The sequence below is a fragment of the Plecotus auritus genome, assembly GCF_963455305.1.
Source record: "Plecotus auritus genome assembly, chromosome: 4".
NCBI classification, from domain to species: Eukaryota; Metazoa; Chordata; class Mammalia; order Chiroptera; family Vespertilionidae; genus Plecotus; species Plecotus auritus.
Window position 1 is genome coordinate 70377439 of NC_137775.1, and position 15373 is coordinate 70392811.

At 38.9% G+C, this 15373-nt stretch overlaps 1 protein-coding gene across 5 annotated transcripts in view; it reads right to left on the minus strand.

The window, feature by feature from the left end:
* Positions 1 to 15373, minus strand: part of FAM135A (family with sequence similarity 135 member A) — a 108490-nt gene that overhangs the window by 23947 nt on the left and 69170 nt on the right. For 4 of the 5 annotated variants that reach the window (XM_080665320.1, XM_080665319.1, XM_080665317.1 and 1 more), the window contains 3 exons: positions 5673 to 5746; positions 4336 to 4490; positions 1758 to 3531 (listed from right to left, as the gene is read on the minus strand). In XM_080665320.1, the coding sequence (XP_080521446.1) occupies positions 1758 to 3531; positions 4336 to 4490; positions 5673 to 5746 (2003 nt within the window). Of the gene's footprint in view, positions 1 to 1757; positions 4114 to 4335; positions 4491 to 5672; positions 5747 to 15373 lie in introns of all 5 variants that reach the window. The other variant, XM_080665316.1, reaches the window with a different exon arrangement.

Sequence of the window (15373 nt, forward strand, 5' to 3'; positions counted from 1 at the left end):
TGTTGAATTTATGGAATTGCAGAGAAGAGGAAGCCCAGAAATTGATTTCAAAATAATCAAAATATGTGGGATCACATAAATGATTTAGAAATCAGAGAGTAATTTTCTTTACTATTTTTAGTATATATTCTGTTCAAATACAACTACTATTTTAAATCTGAAATTAAATTTAAGATATTCTTTTAAACTTGAAATTAACAAGAAAATAGGAGGAGTGGGGTTAATGCTTTCTACAAAATTTTATATTTTATGCATAGAAAAGCTGGAAGAAGTATTGGAAAGATGACAATCTGATGCTTATCCTGTAATCAAATCTTGTCCTCTTTACTCCTTTTTTTACTTTTAATTTTTGTTAATCATCACCTGAGGATATTTTCCCATTGATTTTTAGAAAGAATGGGAGGGGGAGAGACAGAGAGAAACATGGACTGGTTACCTCCAGCACGCACCACGACCGCACCCTGACTGGGGCCAGGGATTGAGCCTGGGATCAAACCTGCAACTGAGGTACCCTGACTAGGGCCAGGGATCAAGCCTAGGATGGAGCCTGCAACCCAAGGTACGTGCCCTCGGCCATAATCAAACCCACAAGCCTTCCGTCCTGGGCAGTAGAGTTATCCACTGAGCCAAACTGGCTAGGGTTTCTTTAATCTTACATAAATGGAAGGGAAGGAGCTATTGTATAAAGTGTAACAGTAAGAATGGTAGTTATAGTATTAAGTAGATTAAGTTATTTCATTTTCTCTAAACATATCAATCAGAAGGAGCAAAACCAAGAGGGGGATGTGACTAAATATAAATGGCGACATATACTCATTTGGAATGAGTGACTACTCAACTTGGATGCTGCAAACATCAAAAATTATTTTAACATTATATCATTTAGACTGATAAAAATAAACTCAAAGAAGCTGAACAGAGTAGGATATACTAGGTGAAGACCTACCTATAGACCATGTTTTTCATTAATTACTCAGGAACAGTTGAGGTACCCAGATGGTGATATAACCTTCAGTTTTCTAGCATACTATAATTCTCTAATAGGCTGTTATCACCTATCTGGTTTCACTAGCGTTAGGAACTATGGATTTTAATTATGTGTATAATCATATTAATTTGGGAATTTAAAAAATCTACCATAGGCATGCCCAGACCTTTCACTTGAGGGATTATATCTCCATCTGGAGAAAGGCAGTAGAATATTTTGAAAGCCAGTGTCAGGCTAGTAAATCTATATCATCCTCAAATTTTTCTGGATTTTTTTTACTGGTCCATGAAATCTCAATTCTGGAAACCCTAACTTAGCTGAGGCAATCTGGGTCTGATAGGTTTAGAAAGTCTCTACTAACCTCTTATTCATTAACTAATATTGTCCTTATTTGCTAGATGCACATATAAAACCTAACTTTTGTCTGGGAGTTAATGGGACAAAATAAGGTAGTAGTGAAAAAAGAGTTTTAACTGCAATTAATTCCATACTTCTAACAAAAAAACAACCAATGGAAAATTTATATCAGGAATGTCTCTAGCCTATAGAACAGGACAATCATATGGAGAATTATAGGTCTGTCAAGTTGTATGAGTTCATTACTCCATTTTAGATAGCTAATCAAAGAAACACTTTTGTATTACAGAAACCAGAGAATATGAAATATTACCAGAGAAATACATATATTTATAGTATTAATATAAAATATAAAGATAAATGTTTCTCTCATTCTATTTATTAGGACATATTATTGTGCTCCATTACTTACGCTTGTATTTGAGGTTTTGGTGAATTTTCATACCAGGAAACTGATGAAGTAAAGTTGAAAGAAGCGCTGCTTGGCTGCTTTGTAATGGCATCAAATTTACTTTTAGAAGGATGCTTAACACTACAAGGAGACTCTCGCGGTGCAGACGGGAAGGACAAACAACCAGAAGTACAGACAGCAGGCATATTTATACCATCCCTCAGAAATTCGCTGTTTATGTTTTCAGATTTTATAAGTCTTTCTTCTTCTAGTGCATCGCTCTTTGTATAGTGAGCATTTACAGTTCCATCCAAAGCTGAATAATCTGTTTCTTCATAATACCCATTTTGAACCATCTGTTGATCCTGCTCTTCCTCCTCATCCTTTTTACCCTGTTCCTGATGAAGATTACTAATTTCTTTTTCAGGAGTTTCCTTCTGAGGGCTAATTGAATTGTCGTAGCTAATAGCACATGTGTCAGAAATATCTGTACTGCTTTGATAACCAAAATAATTTTCCACTAGCCCTTGTTTTACCATATCAGGACTAGCTGAAAACGGGTCACTTGTACCCAGATGAGTTTCACTTAGAACTATAGGGGATTCTGAATTTATTTGTTTGAGATCTAATACATCACTATTTTTTCTTTTCACAGTTCTATCTTCACTAACTTCTATATGAGTAGAAATAGAACCTGAAACAACACAAGGGGAGCCTAAACAAACCGGTTTTGAACTTAATGTAACTGCTGTTCCTGCAGGGTTATTAGATTTATCAGGACTCTGGGAGTCTTTACACATAGTGTCCAAATTATGTTTGGAGTTGCAACTACTTTTTACAACACTGGAAGTATCTTCATCTGAAAAAACAACTTGTAAAGGGTCTTTAGTGCTTGAATTTAAGAAATTTATTGCTATAGTTTCATTGTCCAAATGCCCTGAAAATATGACACTCTGCTGTTGTAAAACAATACTTGAGTTTTTACTAGCATCACATTTTGGCAAATCAATTGTTCCCAGGTTTAAAACAGTTTTGCTATCACTTAAATGGCATTCGGGCACAACAGATTTCTTAGAATTTTCATCAGGTGACAGTTCATCATCAGAAGGTAGAGAGTTTATGGATGTCAAAGATGACTGTATTTCACTTAAAGCACTTGTACTCTCAGTACAGTGACTTCCTAATGAAAATTTTATATTATAATCAGGTTTCATCAAAAGCTGAGGAAATAATCTTTCATTAATGTAAGGACCTTGCCCTTGCACAATTTCGAACACTACATCAGGGTTAGGATGTGTTGCAAAAGAACTTGGTTCACTTTCAACACCTGAATCTGAAAATCTAGATGAGGCATATGTGGCATTAATATCTGGTAACTTAATTGTATCTCCACTTACAACAACATGATATTCTTTTGTAGAAGAAGCAGGTTGATTACTTCTTAACTTAACTAACGATTCTCCAACAGAACAGCACTTAACTTCCTGAAAAGATTCCTTTTCAAGTGTTATGTCTATAGATTTAGATTTACCATTAGATTCTAAAGACTCAAAGTTGGGTAGCTGTAAATTATCCACAAGTATTTCATCTTGTTGAAGCTCTGTCCAGGGACCTATTTTAACAGTTTTTTTCTCTGCACTGAAAGGATCTTTATTATTGGGATTTACTTCAATTGTTCTAACTCCTGAAGATGGAATTGCTTGATGATCATGGCAATCGTCTGATAAACTTCTGGTTGCCACATTGAGATCCACTTGTGTAATTTCACTATCGTCCTGGGAGATATCAAGTTTACCTGAAATGGACAAATTTGCACAAAGATTTAGGCTGCCAGAGTTCAAAGGATCAAACAGGTCTGGTTGCATATTTTCAGTATCTGAAGACTTTTTTTCAGTTCTATTTGTTGGCAAATAGCTAGCTTCCTTTTGACTTGTCTGTCTGATGTAGGTCTTTAGGTCAAAATTATATCCACATACTGTGGGATCCAGACCTTCCTTCTGACTATGTGAAGGGTTGCCTTCAAAGCATGTAAAGAGATCACTTGATGCTGTACTTTTCAAACATTTGTAGCCTACCAAAACCACAGAATCCTTAGAGTTCTGTTTTATTAATTTTTTGGTATTTTCAGGTTTCATTGTTTTCATGAGTTTAGTGACCTTAACCTTGGATTTATTTGATTCTTCATTCTTTCCTTTTAGAGATTTTGGTAGCTGCTTTTCACCTTCTGTATAGCAAAAATTGGAGGCACCAGCAGGTCTGACTTTCACCTCTGGGCTAGAAAGTCCAGCTATAGATCTTTCTTCAGTCTCATATTTATCCATTCTAGTGGACTCTGATCTCTGAAGATTCTGAATTCCCATCCAGGGTGCATCTAAGTCTTTTATCCAAAGAAAAAAAGATTCAGGTTTAAAACAAGGTCTGAGAACTCATATGATTAAGACTATTTTTTCTGACTATAACTTCCTAATATCCTCAAAAATAAGTAAAACTGGAAGGGAAAAGAAATGGACCCACATTAGGGAATGGTTTTATGTATATTAGGAAGAATATACTGAAAACGGACACAACAGCTTATATATTTTAGTTAGATTATACTTACCTTCAATAACTGAATCTAAATACCTATCTTCAAAGATTATAGGTAATGAATTGAGATCTCCATCTAATTCACTACATTCAATAGGTAGGGGTGGAAGAGAACTGCAGAAGGAAGTATTTTTGATAGCGGTGCACATCTGTAGATGACTCTGAGCACTGAAAAATATTTCTTAAGTCAGACTGTAATTTTAAAAAATTACACCTAATTCCACTTTACAGACTCTATACCCATTCCCCTTCCCCTCACCATTCCTATGCTCCTTCCTCAAGATGTAACCTCATTATAAAAGAGCTCCTTGTTTAGAGAAAAACTGGTAAGATGAAAATCAGTTTGTTGACAATAAGTTATTAGCTTATAAAATTATGGTTTATTAAAAACTTAATTTCCACTGTATTCTTTTATACTTTTTAATGTTATTTCAGTGACTTATCTATGCTTGATGTCTGAACTTTCTAATTTGCTGAGAATAGAATAAAGGAGAAAACTCAAATGCCTACTAATGACTTGATGGTAGGAAAAAAATGTATTCCATTTCTATTGCTATATTTAACTCATATTGATTAATAAATCCAGTCACTTAGCCTCAACAATTAACATAATGCCCTTTTTGTTTTATCTATACCCCTACTCACTACCTTTCCCCACACTCTATTACTATTAATCGTTATTTTTTAGGTAAATTCACATCTATTGAAATATACAAATCTTAGCTATCTGACAAATGTATACACATTTGTATACAGAGTATACTCATGTTTTTCCAGTCATACTCCCAGCTCAAGTCAACAACAAGACAACCACTGTTCTGACTTTTTAACCTTAGTTTTGCATGTTTCAGAACTTCATATAAATAGAATATTGTATCTACTCCTTTATGTCCAACTTCTTTCAGTGTAATTTCCTCAAAATATTTTTTAAAGCCAAAGAAAGGCAATTGAAATATACTCAGTAACAGACACAACAGAACGTAGTGCCAGTCAGACTACTTATGAAAATCTGTAATATGTAATAATGAATGTAAGAGATTCTGACCTGTGGAAATAAAGATGCAACAGGATGGCCAAATACAAGGCTGGAGCCAGAGCTGTATGGGACTACCAAGGTTATAGTAGATCTGATTAGGGGGGGCAGAAATAAAGTGTAACACACTTCTTTATATGGGTACTTCATAAAGTAATTCATAAGATTAAACCCAATTTGATTAAACAGGATCTATCTGAACACCAAATATTTCTCTTTCTTCATTTTAAATATTGTATATTCTGTCACTAAATTCTAAAATAGTTATCTAATGTAAAAGGAAATAAATCATTTAATTTTGGATTTATGCTACTCACTGAAGTTCCTGGTATGCAATGACAGCTTCTCTTGGATGTTCAAAACAAAAGAATGCCTCAGAAAATCTGCGTACCTGAAAAATTCAAAAAGAAAATATGAATAACATTGCACATTTAAAAAATCAATCAGGCATGGGATGGTAGGGAAAGAAACCCCTTCATTAGGCCTCCCATAACCACCCGTGAGAATCAATTTCCCTCCACAGTGTTGCCAAAACACTGTATTTTGATACTGTGTGAAATAAAAGAAACAATAGAATGTAGAATGAGAAATTCAGGTTTGCATTATAGATTTGTTTTATTCGCTACTACATCTGTTTGTCTTATAAGTTATTTTAATTGCCATTATAGTTCCACAAGTAGTGCCCAGCACATGGAAAAAATGATAGAATCACATAGAATTTCCATTATGCCACATATCAGGCATCCAAGTATGTGCCAGCTGACTGACTCACTGACTTACTGGAAGTGTGACTTTGGGCATTTCACCTGAGCCTTGGAAGACTCATTTTCAAATTCTGTTTAATACTTGTTTTCTGTAAAAGATTATTTTGAAAAAATAAATAAGATAAAAACAAACTATTTGATAGCAGTTTTTAATCTGGAAAGTGTATGTAAATATAAGCTATTATAATTGCCATTATAAGCATTCACCACATTTTTCCTTAAAATAATTGCATATGTGAAGCCCTAGCTGGTTTGGCTCAGTGGAGAGAGCATCGGCCTGTGGACTGAAGGGTCCAGGTTCGATTCTGGTCAAGGGCACATGCCCGGGTTGCGGGCTCAATCCCCAGTAGGGGATGTGCAGGAGGCAGCAGATCAATGATTCTTTCTCATCATTGATGTTTCTCTCTCTCCCTCCTTCCCTTCCTCTCTGAAATCAATAAAAATATATTTTAAAAAAATAATTGCATATGTGAATTATCTCCTCTCTAATGTGTAATGTTCTTTAGAGTAGGAACTATATTTTGACTAAAGGCCTGGTGCATGAATTCATGCACGGGTGGGGTCTCTCAGGGTGGCCTGCAAGGATCGGGCCGAAACACACAGTCCAACACTGCCTGCAGCTCTTACCTGCCGCTCCCGCTCATCCCGGTCCCACTGAGCCTGCTGCGGGCTCATGCCCAATCAGTCCCGATAGGGAGAGGCTTGCGCCACTGCAGCAGCGCTTGCCAGCCATGAACCCTGCGTCTGGCACCCTCCCGAGGGAAGTGGCCTGTGGGATCGGGCCGAAACAGGCTCTCTAACATCCCCCAAGGGGTCCCGGATTGCGAGAGGGCACAGGCCAGGCCGAGGGACCCCATATGTGCACAATCAGGGCTGGGGAGGGACCACAGGAGGGCTCCAGGGTGTGTCCGGCCCATCTTGCTCAATCCCAATGGGCCAGATCCCAGCAGCAAGCTAACCTACCAGTCGGAATATCTGCCCCCTGGTGGTCAGTGCACCTCGTAGCAACTGGTCGACTGCCCCATGGTCTTCAGTGTACGTCATAGCGAGTGGTTGAGTGGCCTTAGCATATCATTAGCACATTACGCTTTGATTGGTTGAACAGTCGACTGGTCACCAGACAACTGGATACTTAGCATATTAGGCTTTTATTATATCGGATGATTATTGTTATCCCCCAAAATATATACCTTGGTATGTTACAGAAGCAAGTACTTGGGTAAGTATTGGTTGAATCTTCCATTATAGTTGTATTTTGATCCTTACATTTTTAATTATGCAAGAAAAGACTCTGTCATCTATTGGAGCAATATAAAGCAACAGTAAGGAAATGGAAAAATGTTTTGCTTGGCAGGTACATGAAATGATTTTATATCTTGAAATTATATTACATCTAGGTTTCTTTTCTGAAGGGAAACATAATTTAGGGTTCTTTGGTATTAAACATATATTGAATTGGTGACATATTTTACTTGTTATCAAGATGTGGCCAGTTGAATTTCTGACTTATTAAACTTGTTTCCCTAATCTGATGAGACTGGGTCTTCAGAGGAACAAGACAGTGAGAGAGGTGGGGAGAGGAAGGTATGAGGAATCTATGAGGACACAACTTGTGCCTTTACTTTCAAATATCCAATTGCCTCTTTATCCTCTCTAACACTACAGATGAGGAGAAATATCTGTCTGCTTGTCTATCTATTAGAGATGTTTCCCCTGAGGGCTATAAAATGTGAAGAAATGCAGCCTGAAGTTATCTGGATTCCTGCAGTTGCAGCTGGGCCTGCAAAACTGGCTAGTTGCTTTTCCTTCTCTGCCTTCTCTGATTCCTACAATAACTATCATTTCTTGATAGCGTTCTACCTACCAGGCTCTGGGCTGAAAAGGCACATTATTGTCTGTCTTTCTTCCTTCCATTTCTTTTTTTGGATAATCCTCAAAGATATTTTTTTTCGTTAATTTTTAGAGAGTAGAAGGGAGGGAAGGAGGTAGAGAGAGAGACACACACACACACAGAGACTGGGTGCTAGGGATGGAACCTGCAACTGGAATTGAACCCATGACACTCTGGTGCACAGGTTGGCACTCTAACCATTGAGAAACCCAGCCATGGCTCCATTCTTTCATTTAAACCATATAGAAACCCTATGAGTGAGGAAATGGGCACAAAGAGATTAAGTACATGGCTAAGATAACATACCCAGCAAGTGATAAAATGGGATTCAAGTAAAAATTTGAGAAATTCTAAATCTTGTGCTCCAAATCGCTTACTTTGTCCCTTCTATATAAGGCTCCATTTCCAGAAAGTCTTCTCTCTCCTCTATGCAACCATACAAAATTTTCTCCTGTCAATATTTTCATGCTGTGGCAATGTGTAATGAAAAAGCCTATTAACTGTATTGTGTAGGCATAACTAAGGTACGACTGCCACTTGATGTGGCAAAAGACATACATAGAAACAATGTTAAAATTATAAATTCAAACTTAGGATATCAGTAATATATTTTACTAGGGGCCCAGTGCACGAATTCGTGCACCCTGAAAGGAACTGTGGGTTGCGAGGCTGCAATAGGCACAGGGGCGGGTCTTGGCCCATCCTCTGTGCCTCAGCCCGGCCCCTCCTGCCACGACCTCCCCCTAACCCCCGTCCCGTCTGCTAGCAGCCCTGCTCCTGCCACGCTGCTCCCACACACTAACGGCGGCGGCCCTGCTTGCACCTGCTGCTGCCTCAATTGCCCCTTAGGAGCAGGGGGAGGTGGAGAAGCCCTCAGGAGTGATGGGGGCCGGCAGCTGCCCTCGCACCCGCTGATGGCGCCGAGTGATCGGAACCGGTGCTGGGTGCTGGCAGCGGGTGTGAGCGATAGCTCCAGCACCGTCAGTGGGTGCAAATGGCTCTGGTGCTGGCAGTGGGTGTGAGTGGGGCCGGCACCAGCAGTAGGTGTGAGCACCGGGTGGGACCGTGGCGTGTAGGAGCAAAGAATTTTCAGTAACCACCAGAGGCTTGCCCCAATGACAGCGACTGGTGCCCTGCCTTGGTTTGGTGCCCCCGCTCACCTGCTCCACCATCCCGCCACCCGCCATGTTCCACGTGCGCCCCCTGGTGGTCAGCGTATGTTATAGTGACAAGTTGTTCGTATGTTCTGCGGTTAGGTCTATTTGCATATTAGGGTTTTATATATATAGATAGGAAAGGAGCAAAGAACAGGCCAGACATTATAGGTATGTCATTTGGGCAGTTTCACTGAAAGCTGCAATTTCACACTCCTGAGGGAACCACCAGCCCATTCTGTGCAGGTCACTGGGGGAAGGAGTGCAACAAAGGAGAGACAGATGCATGCCCAGTGAAGTTGGGGTGACATAGGGAAGGTACTTGCCTGTCAGTCAATCCTGGGGACAGAGATCATTGACCAGAGTGGTGGAGCCAATACAAGCCCATGAATATTTGGGAATACATAATCCTAGACAAAGGAATTCTCTCTCTTGGTTCTCTTGCATTCACCATGGTTCCACCATTGCAGACCCCACATACAATGGACTAATGGACTACAACTGGGAACTAAGTTAGCCTGATTCTGGATTGGACTATGCCCTAACATGGAGCATTTGAAACCTCTAGACACTGGCTTTGATTCTATCTCTTTGAAGCCACAACTATACTCCTTCCTTGGTGGGATGAAGGAAATGGGACCTGAGAAACTCAGGGGTGTAATTCCACAGAAATAAAGCTTCTACAATATTTCATCCTCCCATGTGTATCTCAGGAAATTCTTTTTCTTGGGGTAACCCAAGGAGCCCACTCCCATTAGCAACAGATAGGGACAAGGACCTCTCCCCATAGATAATGGAACTGCTAGGTTATAAGGCAGTTCCATTTTTAATTTTCTGAGGTAACTCCATAACTGCTTTCCACAGTGGCTGCATCAATCTGCATTCCCACCAATAGTGCATGAGGATTCCCTTTTCTCTACATCTTCGCCAACACTTGTTTGTATATTTATGATAGCCATTCTGACAACTGTGAGGTGATATCTCATTGTGGTTTCAATTTGCATTTCTCTGGTGATTAGTGCCATTGAGCATCTTTTCATATGTCTATTGGCTATCTATCTGTATGGCCTCTTTGAAGAAGTATCTATTCAGGTCCTTTGCCATTTTTAAATTGGGTTATTTTCTTGCTATTGAGTTGTAGAATTCTTTATAAATTTTGGAAATTAACCCCTTATCAGATTTATCAATGGTGAATATGTTTTCCCATTCAGTAGATTATCTTTTCATTTTGTTAATGGTTTCCTTTACTCTGCAAAAGCTTTTCAGTTTGATGTAGTCCCATTTGTTTACTTTTATGTGTTTTCCTTGCCTAAGGAGATATATTGGAAAAAACATTGCTATGTGAAATGTCTGAGATTTTACTGCCAATGTTTTCTTTTAGGATTTTTATGATTTCACGACTTACATTTAAGTCATTAATGCATTTTAAGTTTTTTCTTGTGTATGCTGTAAAAATGTGTTCTAGTTTCATTTTTTTTGCATGTAGCTGTCCAATTTTCCCCAACACCATTTATTGAATAGACTGTCCTTACTCCACTGTATATTCCTATCTTCTTTGTCGGTATTAATTGACCACAAAGGCATGGATTAATATCTGGGCTATTTTGTTCCATTGATCTATGCCTGTTTTTATGCCAGCACCATGTTTTTTTGATTACTATGGCCTTGTAGTATAGTTTGATATCAGGTAGTGTGACACCTCCAACTTTGTTCTTCTTTCTCAAGATTGCTGGGGCTATTTGGGGACTTTTGTGATTCCATATCTTAAAACATTTGTTCTAGGAGGGAAAAAAAATGGTGGCAGAATAGACAGACATGTCCAGAGCCTTGTCCCGGAGCAGACAGAAAGAAGAGCTGAGGGTCACATGGGGAGTGTCTGTTGGTGAGTTAAGGGACAGATATACTCCAGGAGAAGGTGGGGGACTGCTGGACGGGGCTTCCCTGACTGGGCAGCCCCCACTGGTTCTGGGTTCCCTCCCGGAGCAACAAGCTCGGACGCAGAGACCGTGCCATCTTGAAGGGGAAAGTGGATGTTATCAGAAGCCTGAAAATCTACAACTACGGCACCCACCAGAACACCGGTCCCCAATTGGCGCAAACACGCGGATTCAGAGGAGCTCTACATTCCACCACGGAAAGGTCAGATTTTGCCTGGGATAAGGTGAGGTCTCTGGTCCTGGCGGGACAGAGAAACGAGTGCACTGCAGAAGCTGGAAGACTGGGGTAAGTTTGAGCCCAGAAAAATCCATGGCTGTTAGGGCTGGTGTGATCCGTGAATGTGGAAGGGGGTCCTCAGAACTGCTAACAGAGGGGATCTCTAAAAAGCAACCCATTTTGATCTGACCCAGAAGGACAGCCTAAAAATTTTAAAAGTGTGCCCGCTGCGACTGCGCAGACTTGTGGGCAGCCCTGGAGTTCGCACACTTGCGCTTTCTACTCTTTAAATCCTTGCTTCTGATTGCTGAGCACAGTGCATGGGATCACCCAGTTGGGGACACCCTAGGAGACTGCAGGGGGAAGTTGTTTTTCTGGAACCTGAGGATCGGAGTGGGGAACCAGCAGAGAACCAGCTCTGGGGCAGCCCACTCCCACAAACCGGTATTGAGTGCCACAGGGAAAGCAGGATCTAAGCACAGGCTAGAGAGGACCTATAGACCCGGAGGTCAATCCAGAAACACTGCCACCCAGGGGTTGAGTCACAAATTGACTCTTGTGTAATCACAAATAAAGGAATACAAGAGAGTAAGACACACTGCCTGCTTAAAAATCAGGACTGGCTTACAACACTGAGGAGCAGTGGAATGCAGGGAACTGCAATACAGTCCTGACTGGGAAACAGGCGTGCCAAACAGAACAATAGAGGAAGTGAATGACCTTCACTACTGCACATTTTATTTTTATTTTTAAATTATTTTTTTTCATCTTTTACTTAAGAAACTAATTTATTTTCTTTTTTCCTCACTTGATTTTACCTTTTTAATTACATTTTTATTTCCAATCAGTATTACTAGTACTACTATTTTACCTTTTTTTTTTTAAAAAAAGTATCATTTTATTTTCTCTTTATTTGACTTTGAGATTAGTGTTCTAGATTCTATTTTCATCTTTCCTTTAGCATCATTCTACTCTATCTCAACTCTACCTTTATACCATCACTCTCTTCCTAACTTTTCCCCTATTGTTGTCCTGTTTCTCTTACCCTTCTCCTACTTTATATTCTCCCTATTCTTTCTTTTTACCCCGTTAAAATTTCACCCTACTTATATATCTAATTTCCAATCCCCTGCTCCAAGTTCATACACACCTCTCTCTTCTGTCTTTACTATCCAAAAAATGGTTTTCCTCTCTATCCTTTTGTTGTTTGCTTGAATGTTAATTATATCAAATTTTTTATGCTTGTTTGTGAGATTGTTTTGGTTATATTTTTTTGTTTGCTTTTTTTTTTTTTTATTTGCTTCTATTTTCCCTTGCCTCGCTTGATATTAGTTGTTGTTTGTAGTTTGTATTCATCTCCAGGTACTTGTTGCTGGCATTTGCTGGGATTAGGGGCTGTTCTATTGGAGTTTTCTCCCCATATATATAGTTTGTTCCCCTTTTCTTTCTTATTCTCTTTCTATTCTCTCTTACTTTGTTTTTCCTTTTCCCAATTTCATTTTGGCACACCTTTCTTTTTCTTTTTTTTTTTTTCTCTTCCGCTTTCCCTCTTATCCCCTAATTTGCCTTTCTCTGGTGGTCACCTTTATTTGGGGTTATTAATACTGTGAATACATTTCTGTTCAGTGCCCTGTGTGTTGTACCTGGTTGTGTTGTATTTTTTGCCTTTAAACCAACACAGGAGAGAGAGAACTACATAATCAGACACCCAGAGAAGAGAGATCATGGGGAGACAAAGACACAGCCTGCATATGAAAGAAAAGCAGGCATCACCAGAAAAGGAAGTAAACAAAATGGAGGCAAGCAACCTGTCAGAGAAAGAATTCAGAGAAATGGTCATAAGGTGGCTGAAAAGCATGGAAGACAAATTTGACAATATGAGTAAGAACCAAGAGGAAATGAAGAAGAATCAAGAAGAAATGAAAAATGACATCACTGTTGTAAAGAACTCAATAGAAAGCATCAAGAGTAGAATAGAAGAAGCAGAGGATCGCATCAGTGAGCTAGAAGACGAGGTAGGAAAAAATACCCACGTAGAGCAGCTTCTAGAAAAAAAAATTGAAAAGCAGGAGGAGAGCCTAAGGGAACTTTGGGACAACACGAAACAAAACAACATCCGCATAATAGGGGTTCCAGAACTGAGCAAGGAATAGAAAACCTGTTTGAAGAAATAATGACAGAAAACTTCCCTGATATAGGGAAGAAAAACCCCACACAAATCCAAGAAGCTCACAGAGTCCCAAACAAAATGAACCCCAAAAGACCAACGCCAAGGCACATTATAATTAAATTGGCAAACACCAATGACAAAGTAAGAATCTTAAAAGCGGCCAGAGAGAGACAGAAAGTTATCTACAAAGGAACCCCCATCAGACTAGCGACTGATTTCTCAACAGAAACTCATCAGGCCAGAAGGGAATTGAATGAAATATACAAAATCATGCAAAGGAAGGGTCTGAATCCAAGAATACTGTACCCAGCAAGGCTATCAATCAAAATTAAAGGTGAAATCAGGAGCTTCACAGACAAAAAAGGACTAAGGGAATTTATTCAGCAATGCAAGAAAGGCTAAAGGGTCTGATGTAAAAAAAGAAAAAAAAAAGAAATAGGAAGCAAAGAAGGAACACAGGGGTAAAGAATGAAAATGGTGATAAATAAGTACCTATCAATAATAACTTTAAATGGATTAAATGTCCCAATCAAAAGACATAGGGTAATGGATTGGGTAAGAAAACATGACCCATATATCTGCTGTCTACAAGAAACCCACCTCAGAAAAAAAGACACACACAGACTGAGGGTGAAGGGATGGAAAAAGGTTTTTCAAGCGAATGGAAATGAAAATAACAAAAAAAAAAGCTGGGGTTAAAAAAGAAAAAGCTGGGGTAGCAACACTTACATTTGACAAATTAGATCTCAATGTGAAGGACATAACAAGAGATAAGGAAGGCCACTTCATAATACTAAAGGGAGCAATCCAACAAGAAGAAATAACTCTGGTAAATATATACACACCTAATACAGGAGCACCCAAATACATAAAAAAACTCCTGGAGGATATTAAGGGAGAGACTGACAGCAATACAATCATAGTAGGAGACTTTAATACCCCACTATCACCATTGGACAAACACTCTAAACAAAAAAAATCAGCAAAGAAACATCAATCCTAAATGACTCACTAGACCAGATGGAATTAATTGACATCTTCAGAACATTTCACCCCAAAGCCACAGAATATACATTCTTCTCAAGTGCACATGGGTCATTTTCAAAGATAGACCATATGTGGGGTCATAGGCAAAGTCTCTTCAAATTCAAGAAGATAGAAATCATATCAAGCATCTTCTCAGATCACAGTGGCATAAAACTGGAAATCAACTACCATAAAAACAATCCAAAGAAATCAAACACATGGAGACTAAACAGCATGCTATTAAACAATGACTGGGTTACCAGAGAGATCAAGGAAGAAATAAAAACATCATGACAACAAATGACAATGAAAACACAACAATCCAAAATCTATGGGACACAGAGAAAGCAGTCTTGAGAGGGAAGTTCATAGCTCTACAAGCCTACTGCAAAAAACAAGAAACAATGGTAATAAATTACCTAACCCAACAACTCAAAGAGTTAGAAAAAGAGCAACAAGAAAAGCCCAGTGTAAGCAGAAGGAAGGAAATAATAAAGATCAGAGCAGAGATAAACGACATTGAGACCAAAAAAAAAAAAAAAATACAAAAGATAAAAAATCCAAGAACTGGTTCTTTGAAAGGATAAACAAGACTGATGAACCTCTAGCCAGGCTCACCAAGAGGCAAAGAGAGAGGACCCAAGTAAACAAAATCAGAAATGAAAGAGGTGAAATAACAACAGACCCCACCAAAATACAAAGGATTGTTAAAAAATACTACGAACAACTCTATTCCAACAAACTGGACAACCTGGAGGAAATGAACATATTCCTAGAAAAATATAACCTTCCAAAACTCAATCAGGAAGAATCTAAACATCTCAATAGGCCAATAACTATGGAAGAAATTGAAGCAGTC